This window comes from Bombina bombina, chromosome 1 (genome assembly GCF_027579735.1).
Source record: "Bombina bombina isolate aBomBom1 chromosome 1, aBomBom1.pri, whole genome shotgun sequence".
Lineage (NCBI taxonomy): Eukaryota > Metazoa > Chordata > Amphibia > Anura > Bombinatoridae > Bombina > Bombina bombina.
Window position 1 is genome coordinate 1368361163 of NC_069499.1, and position 21772 is coordinate 1368382934.

The 21772-nt window shown below is 36.9% G+C and overlaps 1 protein-coding gene across 2 annotated transcripts in view; it reads left to right on the forward strand.

Annotated features, from left to right (window-relative positions):
- Nucleotides 1-21772, forward strand: part of DENND4B (DENN domain containing 4B) — a 497540-nt gene that overhangs the window by 41604 nt on the left and 434164 nt on the right. For both annotated transcript variants that reach the window (XM_053704155.1, XM_053704162.1), the window contains exon 13: nucleotides 1287-1502. In XM_053704155.1, coding sequence (XP_053560130.1) covers nucleotides 1287-1502 — 216 coding nt within the window. The remainder of the gene's footprint in view (nucleotides 1-1286; nucleotides 1503-21772) is intronic.

The following is a 21772-nucleotide window of genomic DNA, read 5'->3' on the forward strand; positions in this document are numbered from 1 at the left end:
TCATTCAGACTGAGCATGCAGTTTTATACAACTTTCCAAATTACGTTTATTGTCAAGTTTGTTTTGTTCTCTTGATATCCTTTGTTTAGAGTAAACCTAGGTAAGCTGATAGGAGCTTAAGAGCGTGCATGTGTCTTTAGCAGTCTATAGCAGCAAAAGTAAAAATTAGTTTAAGAAATTAGTGCAAATACCTACAGTATGTTTGAGCAATGATTTAAGAGGCTGGATAAATTACTGGTATTAGAGAAGTATAGATATCTAACACAAAAAAAAGCCATCACAGTTTGCATTGAAAGGAATACTAAAGACAACATTTATCATCCTTGCAGGCGGACAGATTCACAAGTAGTGGACCTGTCTGCCTGCAATTGCCATTTGTGATGCTGCATCTCATGGCGAAATTTAACATTGTACAAGAGGTTTTGTTGTGCAATGCTGCACCTGCCCCTGCACAACCATTTGTGCTAGAGCAGAGCATATCAATTACCCTGAACGAGTGAGTGTCATGGTAATTGGTCTTGCCACAGAATTTATATTGTTTAAAAAGATAGGTAATCATTTTGTTACCTTTTCCCCAGTTTTGTATAACCAGCATGGTTATATTAATATACTTTTACCTCTGTAATTACCTTGTATCTAAGCCTCTGCAGACTGCCCCCTTATTTCAATTATGTTGACACATGCATTTTAGTGCTGACTCCTAGGTAACTAAATGGGAGTAAGCACAATGTTATCTGTATGGCACACATGAACTAGTGCTGCCTAGCTGTCCAAAACTGTCAAATTGCACTGAGATAAGAGGCGGCCTTCAGGGGCTTAGAAATTAGCATATGAGCCTTCCGAGGTTTAGCTTTGAACAAAGAATACATTACATTTGCTTAAAATATCCATGTATCTTTTATAGGATGCCAGACTGTATTCAAATCTCAACTAACAAATTTAAAGCAATGTAGTATCTTTGAGTGTAAAGCGGTAACATTGCTTTGCAAAACCTCCCCCCCCCCCCCCAGATTTTTAGACATAATTCTAATGTTGGAGATACAGGACCAGTACTGAATGGATTAATTGATGAATAGAACAATTGTATATATTGTTAGAAAATGTTAACCGTAATCTGCTGTTGATATAAGAATTTAAAATACTTTCACATTAAATTTTATCTATATTTGGTGTCATTGCACATAAAGTAGACTTCATGTTTGCATTTACCATATTTGAGTTTGTTATCTCTCATAGTTTTAAATTCGATTAGAGAATGATGACTATTTGTGTCTTCCTCTGCTTAGTGTATAACAAACCGATGGAGGAGGCTTCTTTGGAATTCCTTCTGAAAGATTATGATCTGATTTATGGACGGCGTACACAGCTGGAGTTGGATATACGGGCTTCATTCTTGCGTTTTATGGCTTGTCTGCTAAAGGGTTATAGATCCTATTTGTTACCAATCACCCAGGCTCCCTCTGAGCGGACATGGGATTCCAGTAATCTCTTTAATGTGGAAGGTATGTGTCAGAAGTATTTTTAACAGAATAGATTATGGGGAAGTCTTGGCAAGAGGGGTGGTATATTGTTAAAATAAAAAGTATATTAGTTGGAGGCTTTTAAAGTGATAGAGGTAGGAAGATTGTATTCATTTGTGAAACAAGGTGATGAATTAGATCAAAATACTCAATTTAGAATTAGACTGGGTGTATTGGTTTAAGAAACTGAGTTCTGATGCATTTATTTCAAAAGGAATGATATTGGCAAAAGTAGGAAGTTGGGGGGGTTACTTGAAGTATGTAAGAGCTGCATTATTCAACTAATTGGGTATGTATTGTAAGGCTAGGACTAGCTAGGATGAAGAAGGTTGGTAGATGTATACAGTTTCGATAGAGTTGTGGAAGACGGGAACGCATATTGATTTGTTGATGGAAAAAAGGAAAAATGTGATTTGAATTTGTAGAAGGAAGAGGTACTCAGTAAGTTTGTGAGGGTGGGGCAGAGAAAGGGCTTAGTGCCTTTTTACATGTTAATTCAACAAATTAAGCATGAACTTGCTTAAAGGGACATTAAACACTAAATAAATGCTAGATCAAATGCTGCATTCAAAGAAAAGATTAGTCTGAGAATAACGTGGATGTATTTTCTTTCATGTAATTAGCAAGAGTCCATGAGCTAGTGACGTATGGGATATACATTCCTACCAGGAGGGGCAAAGTTTCCCAAACCTCAAAATGCCTATAAATACACCCCTCACCACACCCACAATTCAGTTTTTACAAACTTTGCCTCCCATGGAGGTGGTGAAGTAAGTTTGTGCTAGATTCTACGTTGATATGCGCTTCGCAGCAGGCTGGAGCCCGGTTTTCCTCTCAGAGTGCAGTGAATGTCAGAGGGACGTGAAGAGAGTATTGCCTATTTGAATACAATGGTCTTCCTCTAGGGGATCTATTTCATAGGTTCTCTGTTTTCAGATCGACGATATACTCTTATATACCATTACCTCTACTGATTCTCGTTTCAGTACTGGTTTGGCTATCTACTATATGTAGATGAGTGTCTTAGGGTAAGTAAGTCTTATTTTTTTATGACACTCAAAGCTATGGTTGGGCACTTTATATGTAAAGTTCTAAATATATGTCTTTAAACTTATATTTGCCATGATTCAGGATAATCAGTATTCCTTATTTCAGACAGTCAGTTTCATTATTTGGGATAATGCATATGAATAAATATTTTTCTTACCTTAAAAATTTTTTCAATTTACTTTTTTTCCTGTGGGCTGTTAGGCTCGCGGGGGCTGAAAATGCTACAATTTATTGCGTCATTCTTGGCGCAGACTTTTTTTGCGCAAAAATTTTTGTCATTTCCGGCGCCCTAATTGACGCCGGAAGTTTGTTCGTGGTTGCATCTTTTTTTGACGTATTTGTGTTCAGACGTTTTTTTGCGCCAAAAATGTGGGTCGGCGTCACAGGATGTGGCGTCATACTTGGCGCCAAAAAATATGGGCGTTGTACTTGGCACCAATAATGTGGGTGTCATTCTTGGCGCCAAAAAATGTGGGCGTCATTCTTGTCTCCACCTTTTTTTCACATTATTTCAGTCTCATTTTTCATTGCTTCTGGTTGCTAGAGGCTTGTTCATTTGGCATTTTTTCCCATTCCTGAAACTTTCATTTAAGGAATTTGATAATTTTGCTTTATATGTTGCTTTTTCTATTACATATTGCAAAATGTCTACACCTGACCCTGGATCAGAATCTACTTCTGGAAAGACTCTGCCTGCTGCTGGTTCTACCAAAGTTAAGTGCATCTGTTGTAAACTTTTGGTAACTGTTCCTCTGGCTGTAGTTTGTGATAACTGTCATGATAAACTTTCTAATGCAGATTGTGTTTCCATTAGTAATAATCCATTACCTGTTGTTGTTCCTTCAACATCTAATGTTCAGGATGTCCCTGTTAATATAAAAGATTTTGTTTCTAAATATATTAGGAAGGCTCTGTCTGTTATTCCTCCTTCCAGTAAACATAAAAGGTCTTTTAAAACTTCTCATATTTCAGATGAATTTTTAAGTGACCGCCATCATTCTGACTTATCTGTTTCTGATGAGGATCTATCTGGTTCTGAAGATTCTGCCTCAGATATTGATACTGATAAATCTTCATATTTATTTAAGATGGAGTTTATTCGTTCTTTACTTAAAGAAGTGTTAATTGCATTAGATATGGAGGAGTCTAGTCCTCTTGATACTAAATCTACTAAGCGTTTAAATTCGTTTTTCAAACCTCATGTAGTTATTCCAGAAGTTTTTCCAGTTCCTGATGCTATTTCAGAAGTAATTTCTAGGGAATGGAATAGTCTGGGTACTTCATTTACTCCTTCTCCAATGTTTAAGAAATTGTACCCTGTGCCATCTGATAGATTAGAGTTTTGGGACAAAATCCCTAAAGTTGATGGGGCTATCTCTACTCTTGCTAAATCTACTACTATTCCTACGGCGGATAGTACTTCCTTTAAGGATCCTTTAGATAGGAAGCTTGAATCCTTTCTAAGGAGAGCTTATTTATGTTCAGGTAATCTTCTTAGGCCTGCTATTTCTTTGGCTGATGTTGCTGCAGCTTCTACTTTCTGGTTGGAGGCTTTAGCGCAACAAGTGTCAGACCATAATGCTTATAGCATTGTTAAACTTCTTCAACATGCTAATAACTTTATTTGTGATGCCATTTTTGATATCATTGGAATTGATGTCAGGTATATGTCTTTAGCTATTTTAGCTAGAAGAGCTTTATGGCTTAAATCTTGGAATGCAGATATGACTTCTAAGTCAACTTTGCTTTCTCTTTCTTTCCAAGGTAATAAATTATTTGGTTCACAGTTGGATTCTATTATTTCAACTGTTACTGGGGGGAAAGGAACCTTTTTGCCTCAGGACAAAAAATCTAAAGGTAAATACAGGGCTGCAAATCGTTTTCGTTCCTTTCGTCAGAATAAGGAACAGAAGCCTGACCCTTCCCCTAAAGGAACGGTTTCCGTTTGGAAGCCTTCTCCAGTCTGGAATAAATCCAAGCCTTTTAGAAAGTCAAAACCAGCTCCCAAGTCCACATGAAGGTGCGGCCCTCATTCCAGCACAGCTGGTAGGGGGCAGGTTACGATTTTTCAAAAATATTTGGATAAATTCGATTCACAGTCTTTGGATTCAGAACATTGTTTCACAAGGGTACAGAATAGGTTTCAAGGTAAGGCCAGCTGTGAGAAGATTTTTTCTCTCTTGCATTCCAGTAAACCCAGTGAAGGCTCAGGCATTTCTGAAATGTGTTTCAGACCTAGAGTTGGCTGGGGTAATTATGCCAGTTCCAGTTCTGGAACGGGGTCTGGGGTTTTACTCAAATCTATTCATTGTACCAAAGAAGGAGAATTCCTTCAGACCAGTTCTGGATCTAAAAATATTGAATCGTTATGTAAGGGTACCAACATTCAAAATGGTGACTATAAGGACTATTCTGCCTTTTGTTCAGCAAGGGCATTATATGTCTACAATAGATTTACAAGATGCATATCTTCATATTTCAATTCATCCAGATCACTATCAGTTCCTGAGATTCTCTTTTCTAGACAAGCATTACCAGTTTGTTGCCCTTCCGTTTGGCCTAGCAACAGCTCCAAGGATCTTTTCAAAGGTTCTCGGTGCCCTTCTCTCTGTAATCAGAGAACAGGGTATTGCAGTATTTCCTTATTTGGACGATATCTTGGTACTTGCTCAGTCTTTACATTCTGCAGAATCTCATACGAATCAACTTGTGTCGTTTCTTCAAAAACATGGTTGGAGGATCAATTTACCAAAGAGTTCATTGATTCCTCAGACAAAGGTAACCTTTTTGGGCTTTCTAATAGATTCAGTGTCCATGACTTTGTCTTTAACAGAAAAGAGACGTCTGAAGTTGGTTTCAGCTTGTCGAAACCTTCAGTCTCAGTCGTTCCCTTCGGTAGCTTTGTGCATGGAAATTCTCTACAGCTTTGTATGCTGAACCAGTGGTGCAGGGATTATACAAAGATATCACAAATAATATCCTTAAATCCCAATGTTCGATCTTCTCTGACTTGGTGGTTGAATCACCATCGTCTAATTCAAGGGGCCTCTTTCGTTCGTCCAACCTGGACTGTAATCTCAACAGATGCGAGTCTTTCAGGTTGGGGAGCTGTATGGGGATCTCTGACAGCGCAGGGGGTTTGGGAATCTCAGGAGGCGAGATTACCAATCAACATTTTGGAACTCCGTGCGATTTTCAGAGCTCTTCAGTTCTGGCCTCTTCTGAAGAGAGAATCGTTCATTTGTTTTCAGACAGACAATGTCACAATCGTGGCGTATGTCAATCATCAAGGTGGGACTCACAGTCCTCAAGCTATGAAAGAAGTATCTCGGATACTTGTATGGGCGGAATCCAGCTCCTGTCTAATTTCTGCGGTTCACATCCCAGGTGTAGACAATTGGGAAGCGGATTATCTCAGTCACCAGACGTTACATCCGGGCGAATGGTCTCTTCACCCAGAGGTATTTCTTCAGATTGTTCAAATCTGGGGACTTCCAGAAATAGATCTAATGGCCTCTCATCTAAACAAGAAACTTCCCAGGTATCTGTCCAGATCCAGGGATCCTCAGGCGGAAGCAGTGGACGCGTTGTCGCTTCCTTGGAATTATCATCCTGCCTATATCTTTCCGCCTCTAGTTCTTCTTCCAAAAGTGATTTCCAAAATTCTAATGGAACGTTCGTTTGTACTGCTGGTGGCTCCAGCATGGCCTCACAGGTTTTGGTATGCGGATCTCATTCGGATGGCCAGTTGCCAACCTTGGACACTTCCGATAAGACCGGACCTTCTATCTCAAGGCCCATTTTTCCATCAGGATCTCAAATCATTAAATTTGAAGGTATGGAAATTGAACGCTTGATTCTTAGTCATAGAGGTTTCTCTGACTCAGTAATTAATACTATGTTACAGGCTCGTAAATCTGTGTCTAGGAAGATTTATTATCGAGTCTGGAAGACTTACATTTCTTGGTGTTCTTCTCATAAATTCTCCTGGCATTCTTTTAGAATTCCTAGAATTTTACAGTTTCTTCAGGATGGTTTGGATAAAGGTTTGTCTGCAAGTTCTTTGAAAGGACAAATCTCTGCTCTTTCTGTTCTTTTTTTACAGAAAGATTGCTAATCTTCCTGATATTCATTGTTTTGTACAGGCTTTGGTTCGTATCAAACCTGTCATTAAGTCAATTTCTCCTCCTTGGAGTCTTAATTTGGTTCTGAGGGCTTTACAGGCTCCTCCGTTTGAACCTATGCATTCTCTGGATATTAAATTACTTTCTTGGAAAGTTCTGTTCCTTTTGGCCATCTCTTCTGCTAGAAGAGTTTCTGAGTTATCTGTTCTTTCTTGGGAATCTCCTTTTCTGATTTTTCATCAGGATAAGGCAGTATTGCAGACTTCATTTAAATTTTTACCTAAGGTTGTGAATTCTAACAACATTAGTAGAGAGATTGTTGTCCCTTCATTGTGTCCTAATCCTAAGAATTCTATGGAGAAATCTTTACATTCTTTGGATGTAGTAAGAGCGTTAAAATATTATGTTGAAGCTACTAAAGGTTTTAGAAAGACTTCTAGTCTATTTGTTATCTTTTCTGGTTCCAGGAAAGGTCAGAAGGCTTCTGCTATTTCCTTGGCATCTTGGTTAAAGTCCTTGATTCATCATGCTTATGTAGAGTCGGGTAAGTCCCCGCCTCAAAGGATTACGGCTCATTCTACTAGGTCAGTTTCTACTTCCTGGGCTTTTAGGAATGAAGATTCTGTTGATCAAATTTGCAAAGCAGCAACTTGGTCTTCTTTGCATACTTTTACTAAATTGTACCATTTTGATGTTTTTTCTTCTTCTGAAGCAGTTTTTGGTAGAAAAGTACTTCAGGCAACTGTTTCAGTTTGATTCTTCTGCTTATAATTTCAGTTTTTTTCATTATAAGATTAAAACTTTTGATTTGGATGTGGATTATTTTTTCAGCGGAATTGGCTGTCTTTATTTTATCCCTCCCTCTCTAGTGACTCTTGCGTGGAAGTTCCACATCTTGGGTATATGCTATCCCATACGTCACTAGCTCATGGACTCTTGCTAATTACATGAAAGAAAACATAATTTATGTAAGAACTTACCTGATAAATTCATTTCTTTCATATTAGCAAGAGTCCATGAGACCCACCCTTTTTGTGGTGGTTATGATTTTTTTGTATAAAGCACAATTATTCCAATTCCTTATTTTTTGATGCTTTCGCTACTTTCTTATCACCCACTTCTTGGCTATTCGTTAAACTGAATTGTGGGTGTGGTGAGGGGTGTATTTATAGGCATTTTGAGGTTTGGGAAACTTTGCCCCTCCTGGTAGGAATGTATATCCCATACGTCACTAGCTCATGGACTCTTGCTAATATGAAAGAAATGAATTTATCAGGTAAGTTCTTACATAAATTATGTTTTTTTTTTTAAATGTTTCATTAGTTGTTTAAATATTAACACAATAAGTGTAAAGATTTAGTGTCTATAAAATAATGGGATCTGCCATGTTGTAAATTAGGTAACCTCCTCTGCTATGGCTAATTCGGAACAGTTATAAATAAGTCACTAGATTGTTCAGCCAATGGCTGTGTGGAATATAACAGTGTTCTGCACTTCCATTTATAACAAGAACTGAAAAGCTCACAATTTCAGACTGGAATTACAGGAAAAGGGGACTAAATAAATAATGAAAGTATTTTGCAGACTTTTATTTATATATACGATTTATCATTTTATTTTACTATCTCACAGGTAGATTACGAGTTATGCGTGCTATAGGGGATTTAACGAACGTTATTTCACCTTCTATAGCGCAGCCATTACAAGTTTTGAAACAGCTGCCTTGTGCGTGCAATATGATTGCGCTGAGCTCCACACCGCACAAAATACAAGCGCTGATTTGACATACTCGTGCACACTTTCCCCATAGACATCAATGGGGATAGCAGGTGAGGAAAAAACCTAACACCTGCGATCGCGGAATGAAAAGCTCAGTAACGCAGCCCCATTGATGTCTATGGGGGGAAATAATAGATATGTTTAAACCTAACACCCTAACATAAACCCCATGTCCAAACACCCCTAATCTGCCGCCCCCGACATCGCCTAAGCTGCCTTACACTAAAACCTAACATTACAAAAAATAAAAAAACTTACCATTACAAAAAATAACAAACGAAATTATCCAAAACAATAAAAATTATTCCTATTCGAATACCCTTTTAAAAAAATAAATTAACCCATCCCAAAATAAAAAACCCTGATCTATAATAAACTACCAAGGGCCCTTAAAAGGGCCTTTTGTAGGGCATTGCCCTAAAGATATCAGCTCTTTTTCTTCAAAAGAAAAACGAACACCCCCTAACAGTATACAAACCCCCACCCCCCAAACCCACAAAATAAAAATAAAGTAAAACCTAATCTACCCATTGCCCTTTTGCTGCCTATTAAAAATAAAAAATGGCTATTCTAAAAAGAAAAGCCCACCCCAAAATGAAAAAAATAACAAATGAATTATCCAAAATAATAACAATTATTTTTAATCTAATACCCATTTAAAAAATAAAAAATACCCCAAAATATAAAACCTAAAGGGCCTTTTGTAGGGCATTGTCCTAAGTTAAACAGCTCTTACATGAAAAAAAATACAAAGACCCACTAACATTACAAGCCTCCAACCCCCACAAACCCACAAAATAAAAAAAATCTATCTAAAAAAACCTAATCTACCCATTGCCCTGAAAAGGGCATTTGTATGAGCATTGTCCTTAAAAGGGCATTTAGCTATTTTGCATTGCCCTGAAAAGGGCATTTAGCTCTTTTAAGAAAAGCCCAAACCCTAAACTAAAAAAATAAACAAAAAACACCCAAAAAAGTTTAACAAATCCTAACACTAACCCACGAAGATCCACTTACAGTTGCTTAAGTCCTGCTTGAAGGATCTTAATCACGGCGGCGCAGAGCGAGTTCAAATCAGCCAATAGAATTTCAGTAGCTCTCATCCTATTGGCTGTTTTGAACAACCAACAGGATTTCAGTAGCTCTCATCCTATTGGCTGATTTGAATTTCTAAAATCAAATCAGCCAATAGGAATGCATTTAATTTAAGATAGGGAAATTGTAATTTTAATATAAAGTTAGGGGAGCGTTAGGTTTAGGGGTTACTAGTTTAAATTAGTTTATTGCGATGTGGGGGCTTTCAGTTTAGAGGTTAATAGGTTTATTATAGTGGCGGCAGTGTAGGGCTTAATAGCTTTAGTATAGTGAGGGCGATGTGGGCGGACGGCAGATTAGGGGTTAATAATATTTAAATAGTGTTTGCGATCTGGGAGGACGGCGGTTTAGGGGTTAATAACTTTATTATAGTGGTGACGATGTCGGGGAGCGGCGGAATAGGGGTTAATACATTTTATTAGTGGCGGCGATGTCGGGAGTGGCAGATTAGGGGTTAATAACTTTAATATAGTATTTGCTATGCCGGAGGGCCTCGGTTTAGGGGTTAATAGGTAGTTTATGGGTGTTCAGTGTACTTTGCAACACTTTATTTATGAGTTTTATGTAACAGTTTTGTAGTGTAAAACTCATAACTACTGCTCTCAGATTGTGAAACGGATCTTGTTGGTATAGGCTGGAACGCAAGTTTTTTTTAGCCTCACCGCAAAACTCGTAATGGTTGCGCTATGGAAGTCCCATGAAAAAAACGTAATTTTTACGAGTGCAGGAATGAGGTTGAGTTATAGGCTAAAAGGCTTGCTGTACAGCTATACCGACAAGACTCGTAATGGCTGCGGTGCTGTTTTAACGCTGAAATTACCATTTTTTCAGCGTTAAAACCCAAACGCAAAACTTGTAATCTAGGTATCCGTGTTTATAGTAGTATTATTGCATTTAAAAAAGTTCCATCCTTAGTTTGTAGCTCGATTTTTGAAGAATGTTTAAGGCACTGTCAGGTGTTTTATATTTCTTCCAGGTTTTATACCTTGTATTCCATTGTATTTATACCATGTAGTGTGTACAACAAACCACTACTACTTCCCAGTTTATCGGAACATAGAGTTATTCCTTTTAAAGATAAAAACTTTAAGTGGATAAACTTTGTTTTATATTTGCACAGCGTTTTATAGATCAGTGGTTGCTATGGCCTGTTCAGCACAACTTATTAGTGTTAAGTATGTTTCTGTTTAGGGAAGTCAAAATTAAACTTTCATGATTCAGATACAGCATCTTGTTTTAAGACATTTTAAATTTAATTTATATTATTATTATTGTTATGATTACTATTACCATTTTTTTATATAGGTGGCGAAAGTCCACGAGCTGTTACTGATGGGATATACATTCCTACCAGGAGAAGGCAAAGTGTCCCAAACCTCAAATGCCTATAAATAGACCTCACACATACCTCAGTTTAAAATCTTTGCCTCCTTTTGAAGGGAGTGAAACATGATGTGCTTGATTCTTCAGTGAAAGGTGCTTCTAAGCATATTGAAGCCCAGTTCCTCTCTGAGTACTATGTTTGTCTGAGGGAAGTGAAAGGAGTACTGCCTGTTGAGACTATGAAGTGAAAGGAGTACTGCCTGTTGAGACTATGGGGCCAAATTATCAAGCTCCGAATGCTCCATAACTTGTCCGCCTGCTCTGAGGCGGCGGAGAGAAATCAAACCGATCGAATACAATCGGGTTGATTGACACCCCCTGCTAGCGGCCGCGAATCTGCAGGTGGTGGTATTGCACAAACAGTTCTGGTGAACTGCTTGTGCAATGATAAATGCCAACAGCATATGCTGTCGGCATTTATCGATGTGCAGCGGACATGATACGCTACATTGTATCTTGTCCACTCACACTCTTGGAATTCTTTTCATACAGGGATTCATCTTCTGCCTCCCTTTACAGATCAACATTATACTCTGCTCCCATTACCTCTGCTGATATTCTTTAGTACTGGTTTGACTGTCTGCTGTATATGGATGGGTGTCTTATGGTAAGTATGATTTTTATTTTTTCTTTGAGACACTCTCAGCTATAGAAGGCACTTTTAAATAAGCTTGATTTATGTGTATATATAAAAAGAAATTCCTGAGGAGGAAAAAACTTAAGAGGATGCGCTTGAAACACAGGTTATCAAAGTAGGACCTAACACTTTGATTGGGTTTGTACCCGTATGCATAAATAAAAAAATATAAACAGCACAGTGTTTGGTATGTGTGAAAAATTAATAATAATGACGAAAATAAATTGTGAGTAAAACAAGTGCTCAGGACAATTTGTGTATAATATTAGTGATACATTGAAATAATCAGATATCACAGATAAACAATGATATTTGTGGCGATGAGTAAAATATATAAAAAGTACTTATCAATGTCCCAAAAAATGCTGTGATGTAAAAAATAAGTGTCCATTCATCATGCCTGATGAAACGGTCTGGAATAGACTGAGAAACGCGTTGCAAAATAAATACTGTTTGTTTTATACCACGACCCGGTATTTTTGCTTCTTTCCACGATCCATTTGTTTTTGAAACAGGACTTTTACCACGGAACCTTTCATACACTGACACTGACAGTTTTGGAGAAAAGTCTCGGTGACGTGAGTGCAGCAGGAGAACACCTATCAGCTTGCAGCTCACCTAGTCCGGCCATTGGCCCTAAAAAACATGGGTGCTACTTTCTAGACTCTGGGTGAGACCTCCAGCGTACTGACTGCTGGAATTTGAATGTCAGCCTGCTTTATCGCACCTTATTCATTTAAGGTGCCACTTTCCTTGTGAGTCGTTTTTTGCACATCACTTTTATATTTGTTGTTTTAACGATTCACACTATGTTGGCGCCCCTTGTTTATCTTCTCTCTCTCTCTCTCTCTCTCTCTCTCTCTCTCTCTATATATATATATATATATATATATATATATATATATATATATATATACCTTGAGTCAGGTTTTTTATATATTACTCCTTATGTGTCATGTATACAGCAAGTTTTTTGGAAACATTACAAAAGTGAATTGGGGAAAATAGCTCCTCCCTCCCTCCCACTCCAGTCATTCTCTTTGCCTACGTTTAGTGATAGGAAGTGGTAAAGTGAGGTGTTAGAAAAGGTTCTTCAATCAAGAGTTTATTTTTAAAGTAGTACAAGATTGTGATGCTTTGTTCTAGGGTGTAGCCATAGTCCATATCAGTCTCTTCAGTAGAGCTTTGGTGGCTTTAGAGCAATGGGAACTTGTGGGACATAATTCTCACTGCGCCTCCCATATAATTTATGCTGCCCTTACCAAGAAAATCTGAGGGATATTACTCAGGACTTTCATTTATTTACAGGTCCATGTGAGGGAGAGGACCTCTCAAACATGGGAACTGCCTTAACTGTCAGGCAGAAGATGAGGTAAGTGCTGACTTTATTCTACGGGATGTAGCAAAAACTCAGAAGAAAGGTTAGACACTTTATCGTTTATTTATACCTCATCAAAATTTGGTCTCTCTTTTAGAGGTTTACAAGTTAGATTTCCCTAGAGTTTTAGGGGTCACCTTGGACAGTCTGGACACAGGCACTGGGGCTGGACAGGATATGTGTTTTCATCTCCCGGTGGTTTAATAATAGCCGACCGGGAGATCTAATATTACCAAGATCTTGATGATTTACACTATAGAACCTGTTCTAGGGGATTGGAATGTTAAAATTGTTATTCTCGGACTAGCAGCTGCTTATTACAAATTAGAAGCTGATCAGTCGGTTATTAGGCTCCCAGCGTTTCGCCTAGTACTGATTTCAGTGAGGACCGGGAGATGACTATGTTAACGCCCACGATGGGCGGAGTCTGTTGTGGCGCCAATTTAGTGGCGCAACACTTTGAAGGTTTTTCCGGGAAACGGAAGGCATAGATTTATCCCTGAGTGTTTGTTCTTCAATAGAAAATGGACCGGACAGCGCTTCAGCTGAGTCTGGAATATTTACTGTGTAAAACTGCTGGCAGGCTTCTCAGTTAAGAAAGATAATACAAAAAGTACAAGTTATGCAAGATGTTAACAAACAATATCTATGTACAAGGTAAAATACTCCCCTCTGTTTGCACCGCCGCCGTCTATCAGTCTGTCCCAAAATGAGACTGTGATAATTGTAATGGTTTGTAGTATAGAGGCGCAGGTGTTTTCTTGATTATGCTCCAAAATTGCCTGAGAATGAGAGGACTTTATTTCTGTGTGTGTAGATCAACACCATATAATTGTGCAGTATACTTACTCTGAAAAATTCAGAGTCCAGCTCCTTCTTAGTAAGTCTGAATGATAGTGAATTCCCCCAATCCACTGCAACTGTGGATACAAAGTGTCGTACTTCAAAAAGCAGTATGTGACTGTTACACAAATGTGCAGTATACTTACTCCGATAAAATCGGAATCCGGCTCCGTATACAGCACTCCCACTGGTGTCGTTGGTAGAAATCCAAAAAGGCAGCAAGCAAAATTTCGTAAAAATACAAATTTATTTTAAAATGTCACTATGGACAGAAAAGATAAAAGCTCATATTAAGAGGCTCTACGCGTTTCAACGATGTCTCGTCTTTCTCAAGAGCTGTAAACAGGTAAAGTGCTGCTTTTTGGATTAACACAGGTGTTTTTATACAGGATTAATTGGTGTTCCTTTTCCGGTCTAACCGGAGCCAGACTTACAAAACAATTTTTCAAGATTTGCTTAAGGTATCAATATTGTCAGCCGATTTTTAATTAGACCATTGTTAATGTGCAAAAATTTGCAAAGATCTATTTAATAATTGTCTAAATCGGATGGCAATATTCGCAGATTTTCATTTTGTTCATAGGACCAATCAAAGTTAGTTAAACTAAAGTTCCCTTTCGAGTACATATTGGACATAAGTTCTAAATCAGGTCCGCTTCTACCTCTAGATTTACATGGACATTTTTATACAAGAGTTATTATTGTTCCTTTTCCGGTCTAACCAGAGCCGGACTTACAATAGATGTACAAGATTAGCAATATTGTCAGCCGATCTATGTTTAGATCGTAGTTAGTGTGGAAAAATTCGCAAGGATCTAGTTATACTCGTATAAATCGGATGGCAATATTCAAACATTTTTACCTTATTCTTAGAACCAATCACAATCGGTTAAACAAAAGTTCCCTTTCAAGTTCATTCAGTACATTAGTTCCAAATCAAGTCCGCTTCTGTGTTATCATCACGTGTTCGGTGAGAGGACCAATCCTGGGTGTTCTGTTTCCATTTTGTTTTCATTCCGATGTGGAGGGATTTTCGTCCGATGTGAAAAAGGGAGTCTATGTCAATTTGTCCAATGTTATAAAAAGTCCAATGTTGAGTTACAATCTGAAAATAATAGTGCAGATCACATTTAACTGAACCCCTAGTGATCCATTTAACTGAACCCCTAGTGATCCATTTAACTGAACCCCTAGTGATCACATTTAACTGAACCCCTAGTGATCTGCACTATTATTTTCAGATTGTAACTCAACATTGGACTTTTTATAACATTGGACAAATTGACATAGACTCCCTTTTTCACATCGGACGAAAATCCCTCCACATTGGAATGAAAACAAAATGGAAACAGAACACCCAGGATTGGTCCTCTCACCGAACACGTGATGATAACACAGAAGCGGACTTGATTTGGAACTAATGTACTGAATGAACTTGAAAGGGAACTTTTGTTTAACCGATTGTGATTGGTTCTAAGAATAAGGTAAAAATGTTTGAATATTGCCATCCGATTTATACGAGTATAACTAGATCCTTGCGAATTTTTCCACACTAACTACGATCTAAACATAGATCGGCTGACAATATTGCTAATCTTGTACATCTATTGTAAGTCCGGCTCTGGTTAGACCGGAAAAGGAACAATAATAACTCTTGTATAAAAATGTCCATGTAAATCTAGAGGTAGAAGCGGACCTGATTTAGAACTTATGTCCAATATGTACTCGAAAGGGAACTTTAGTTTAACTAACTTTGATTGGTCCTATGAAAAAAATGAAAATCTGCGAATATTGCCATCCGATTTAGACAATTATTAAATAGATCTTTGCAAATTTTTGCACATTAACAATGGTCTAATTAAAAATCGGCTGACAATATTGATACCTTAAGCAAATCTTGAAAAATTGTTTTGTAAGTCTGGCTCCGGTTAGACCGGAAAAGGAACACCAATTACTCCTGTATAAAAACACCTGTGTTAATCCAAAAGGCAGCACTTTACCTGTTTACAGCTCTTGAGAAAGACGAGACATCGTTGAAACGCGCAGAGCCTCTTAATATGAGCTTTTATCTTTTCTGTCCATAGTGACATTTTAAAATAAATTTGTATTTTTACGAAATTTTGCTTGCTGCCTTTTTGGATTTCTACCAACTACAGCAGCGGGAGTGCTGTATAGGGAGCCGGATTCCGATTTTATCGGAGTAAGTATACTGCACATTTGTGTAACAGTCACATACTGCTTTTTGAAGTACGACACTTTGTATCCACAGTTGCAGTGGATTGGGGGAATTCACTATCATTCAGACTTACTAAGAAGGAGCTGGACTCTGAATTTTTCAGAGTAAGTATACTGCACAATTATATGGTGTTGATCTACACACACAGAAATAAAGTCCTCTCATTCTCAGGCAATTTTGGAGCATAATCAAGAAAACACCTGCTCCTCTATACTACAAACCATTCTCAGTTAAGAAACACTTGAGAAAATGTTTAAGCTGAGGTGTAGAGGTTTACAGTATCATGCTCCTCTATAGTTGACACACGTAAATAAAGAAGTTGCATTTTTAAACAGTAACATAAATAAAAGTGTTCCGTTTTAATAATTAAAGAAACCGTAACTATTTTTTTTTTCCTGGGTTAATTTGTATTTGCTTATTCCCCCATATGTCTCCTCAGGGTTTGAATTGAATGCGGAACCACCTATAACCTTCTCTTCCCCTATGTTGTAAGAGAACTTTAATATAGGAATAAATTTAAAAAAAAAATAAAAAAATTCTACAAGTGTCCAAAAAATGTTAAAGCCTACACATGCAGTGCCCTGCGCTTCCTCTCATTTTCCATCTGGAGTTACTTGGCAGGACATCGCTTCCTAGGATCATTGCAGCAATTTCTGATGCTTTGTCAGTTTTTTCCCATGTTACAGGGAAAACGCTTAAGGAAATGTATGTAATCAGTGAATGTGGCTGATATAGCAGTAGCTATGCCGAAGTTTCTTGCCTGAAGTGGAGGATACTTCGTTAGTTTTATAAGGGAGAATTCTCAGACTCTATCTGTGTATTTCCTTTATTTTATGCTGAGGTGTTTTCTTTCCCATTGCTGACTCTTTCAAAGAGGCTTGGCAAACAGTTCATAAGGTGGAAGGGGCTGTTTCCACCTTAGCCAAGAGAACTACTATTCCCATAGAGGATAGTTGTGTGTTGAAAGATCCTATGGACAAGAGGTTAGAAGATTTATGTTCACCAGGGTCTGCAATGGAAACCAGCTGCGTGCATTGCTACCGTCAATAGTGCAGCAGCATATTGGTTTGATGCGCTGTCTGAATCTCTCAGAACTGATTCTTCCTTAGAGGAGACTCAAGACAGGATAAAAGCTCTGAAACTAGCTAATGCTTTTATTACGGACGTTTCCCTTCAAATTATTAAGCTGGGAGCTAAGTTTTCTGGTTTCTCTATTCTTGCCCACAGAGCCTTATGGTTAAAACCTTGGTCTGCTGATGTGTCCTCTAAGTCAAAACTTCTAGTTATTCCTTACAAGGGGAAGACCTTGTTTGGACCTGGCCTGACGGAAATTATCTCTGATATCACGGTAGGTAGGGGTCATCTCCTTACTCGGGATAAGAGAAACAAACAAAAAGTACAACAGAGTAATTTTTGTTCCTTCAAAATTTCAAGGGAAATTCTTCCTCTTCTAAGCAGGAACAATCTAAGCCTAAATGGAGTAAAAAGTGGATGTGTCAGGGAGCTCAGTAAAACAGTTAAAGCCTGCCCACTATTCACACTCCTCACAAAGTGTGAAAAAGTTGAAAAGACTGAAAAGAAAGATTGTGGGTGGCGCCAGTAAAGGCTAACTGTGAGAGTAATTGATTTTAGGTAGGGAATATGTCTAAAAGTGCGAGTCACAATTTCCAAAATACCAAAAATAAAAATATATATATAGAAATCACAACTATACCTATTGTGAAAAGGGAGTATTTATAGTGTTACCAGGCTAACTCAGCTCTAAAAACAATAAATAATAATCTTAAAAAGCAAGTGATTTAAATAAATTGATAATATTTTATTTTTAATACATAGACTAGTCAAAACATTAGGACATTTAAAGTAGAATTGCACCGGTGCCCCTAAAATATAAAGATAATTGATATTAAAAAATCGAATAGAACAAAAATTCCTAAAAAACAATTCCTAAAACACAATTCAATATACTTTACATACAATCTTAAAATAAAGGACATCAAAAATTAAGATGAGAGGTGATTTGTGTGATAAAGGTTATTGGAAGTATAATACAGATACCAGCTCTCAAAGTCCCTTTTAGTAACCTTGCAGCGATATTATTAGTCAGATTCTGGTTTGCTCCTATTCCGGATAAATGTAATAAAGTTGCAACTTAAGATACTTTTCCAATTTGTTACATCAAATCAACCCGGACTGATCTTTTCAGTATTGATGCGTGTAAGATAAATCTAATATGCTGGATCTGGGTCTCAGCGATATTGGCAAGCTTTTGTATTTTCAGTTCTTACTCACCAAATATCCCCTCAGTGTAGCACAGTCTGGTTTCACTGTTGGATAACCGCCAGGCTATCTCACCAACAGTTGGACTTTCCTCCTTAGTTTGCGATAAATGACGGTCAGCAGCTTCTTCGTTTCAACACTTGAAAATCCTCAAATGGTATAATGATCCGTTTGCAGAAGTGCGCGCACTTATTTTGAAATAGCCGCTCCTACCGTTCAACCAATCTGCCTTCCTTTTGTTTGCACTAATCCTGGCTTCTTGGTATACGGTTCTGGGAGCACAATAGTGGTACATACGGGCTCTCAATCAGCCTCTCCTTGCTTTGCACAAAGCTCACAGGTGCTGGGAAATCAGTTAATCCACGCGTATCGGCTCTCGTGGGGCCTTTGTCAAGATAACTGTTCCCATCGTTTCTCTCCTAATAAAGGCTGTAAAATTAACCCCTTAGTGTTCAAATCACTTAGATCATCAAGATGTTTTCTTTCTTAACGGTTTTTGTTTTTAAAAAATAGATGAATTGGTATCTTTAATCCTTTGTTGAAGAATTTTTTATTTTATATTATTTTGTATTCCAGACTTGCAAGGTTACTATCAGTGATAGAAGTATAATACTACATATTTTGGAATTTCATGCTAAATGTTCATCTCTTCACCCTAAATGTGGATTACAACTCTCACCACCTAAAGTCATTCTTAATAAGTCCATTTTAAATAAGGGGAAAGTAAATAAATCAACTTGAATATCTATTATACATTTCAAAATGGATATAAAAAATTAATTTATTACTATGAGATTGAGTCTAAAACTAACATAATACTAGCTGGGAGCCTCCAAACATTTCATATATATATATATATATATATATATATATATATATATATATATATATATATATATATATATATATATACTAGATGACAATAGTCCACTCATATATAAAAAATTCATATGTCTTACAAAATATATAATATAATAAGTATAATAAACAACCTTAGTTTCTATATATACAAAAGTATCTAAATTTAAAATGTATTTCATTATATATTTAAAATTGTTGTTATAAATCCAAAACGGAAATGTTTAGAATACTTAATAAGATAAAATTGAGACAGACCAAAAATTATCAAAATCTATAAAATCTAAAAAATCTAAAAAAGACCAGGCTAGACCAGGTGTTAAGGTTCAGGGTTCAGTTACCATAGGCCATAATCAGATAAGTCTATTCAAATCAAGCTCACTATTCAAACCTGATGGATGTAACGTGCCAAAATTATAGATCAATTCTGCTTCTTGTCTAAGGAGCTTCCTCTCCATATCTCCCCTTCTCCCATCTCCATGCACTTTTTTTATCCCCCAGTATTTCATACAATTTAAATTTCCCTGATGTTTTTCATAAAAATGTTTATAAAGTGTCGTGTCTTTCCTATGATTTTCAATACTTAGGATGTGCTCCCTAATCCTGTCTCTGAGTTTTCTACTCGCTTGACCGAGGTACAAAAGATTACAGTCACATTTAATGGCATAGATAACATTCTCGTCTGAACATCTAATAATCCCATTAATTTTATATAATTTCCCTGTTTTACTAGATTCTAGACCTTTCAATTTGCTACTGTATCTGCACGATTTGCATGAATGGCAAGGGTAAAATCCCTCTATTATATTCCCTTCAAGGTCCTTCATCCCTTTATTTACCATAGTCATTTTATTTCTCTTAAACTCACTAGGAGCCAATAAATTCTTAAAATTTTGGGCTTTTTTATAGATAAATCTAGGGTTTCTGCTTATATTAGGGCCAATTAAAGGGTCTTTTAGCAGTAAGTGCCAGTGTTTGTTAACCACTTTCTTAAAAAGTTTATGTTGAGACGAAAAGGTAGTAATTATTGGTATATTTAATTCCTCATTACTTGTGACATTAAAACTTTTCCTTTTCTGTTTATGTTTCTTTTTTAGTAGATCTTTTCTATCAACCTTTTTGATATCACTTGCCAGTTTTTCTATATTTTTACTGTCATACCCTTTTTGTTTGAATCTATCAATAATAGTTTGTGATTGACTATCATATTCATCAGATTTTGTACAATTCTTTCTTACTCTTAATAGCTGCCCTTTGGGTATGTTCTTTTTCCAAGTATCAAGATGGTTACTTTCTGCATCTATATAATTGTTGGTATCCACTTTTTTAAAAAAGGTCCTAGTCACAAGTTCACCAGCCATTATTTCAATTTCAATATCTAAAAAGCTTATTTTATTTGAACTATATTCGTGAGTGAAAGTTAGGCCATAGTCATTATGGTTCATATCCTCAATAAATTGGTCCAGTAGCTCAAGGTCCCCTTTCCACACAATAAACATGTCGTCTATATAGCGCCTATAGAGCACAAGGTTCGCACCCCATGGGGATCTTCCAATAAATTCTTCCTCGAAGATCCCCATGAACAAATTTGCATAACTGGGTGCGAACCTTGTGCCCATAGCCGTCCCTTTTGTTTGTAAATAGTATCTTTCATCGAATTTAAAATAGTTTTTATTTAAAATAAACTTTATACACTCCAAAATGAATTTACCTTGTTCTTTTAACATATTTTCATCTTTTTGTAGATAAGATTCTATTGCTCTTAGGCCTAAAAAGTGATCAATATTGGTATATAACGCACTAACCTCACAAGTGACTAAAATCATATTCTGTTCCCATTTCACTGTCCCAATTTCATTTAAAAAATGTGTTGAATCGAGTAAAAATGAGGGTAGTTGTTTCACATACCCCTGCAGAAAGAAATCTATATATTGTGACAAATTAGAGGTTATACTTTCAATCCCAGATATTATGGGACGCCCTGGAGGTCTCTCTAGGTCCTTATGGACCTTTGGGAGAAAGTAAAAGATTGGTGTCCTAAAATTTTTTACCAACAAAAAATCATATTCAGTATCATTTATCAATTTTATCGATTTTGCATCATTAAGGAGTGTTTCCAGATGTTTAAAAAAGATGTCACCCGGATCCTCATTTAATTTTTTATATGTGGTGGTGTCATTTAATAACCTCTGGGCTTCTTCTAAATAATATGTACTATTCATGATCACTATCCCCCCACCTTTGTCTGCTTGTTTTATCACCAGATCTTTCCTATTCTGTAATTCTTTTATTAAACTTTTTTCTTTGAGGGACAGATTCCATTTAATACTCTTAGTGTCGGTTATATCTAATTCGTCTAAGTCTTTTTTTTACTGATTTCTCAAAGGACTCGATATAATTACCTTTTTCATGGCTTGGGAAAAAACCGTATACCAAGAAGCCAGGATTAGTGCAAACAAAAGGAAGGCAGATTGGTTGAACGGTAGGAGCGGCTATTTCAAAATAAGTGCGCGCACTTCTGCAAACGGATCATTATACCATTTGAGGATTTTCAAGTGATGAAACGAAGAAGCTGCTGGCCGTCATTTA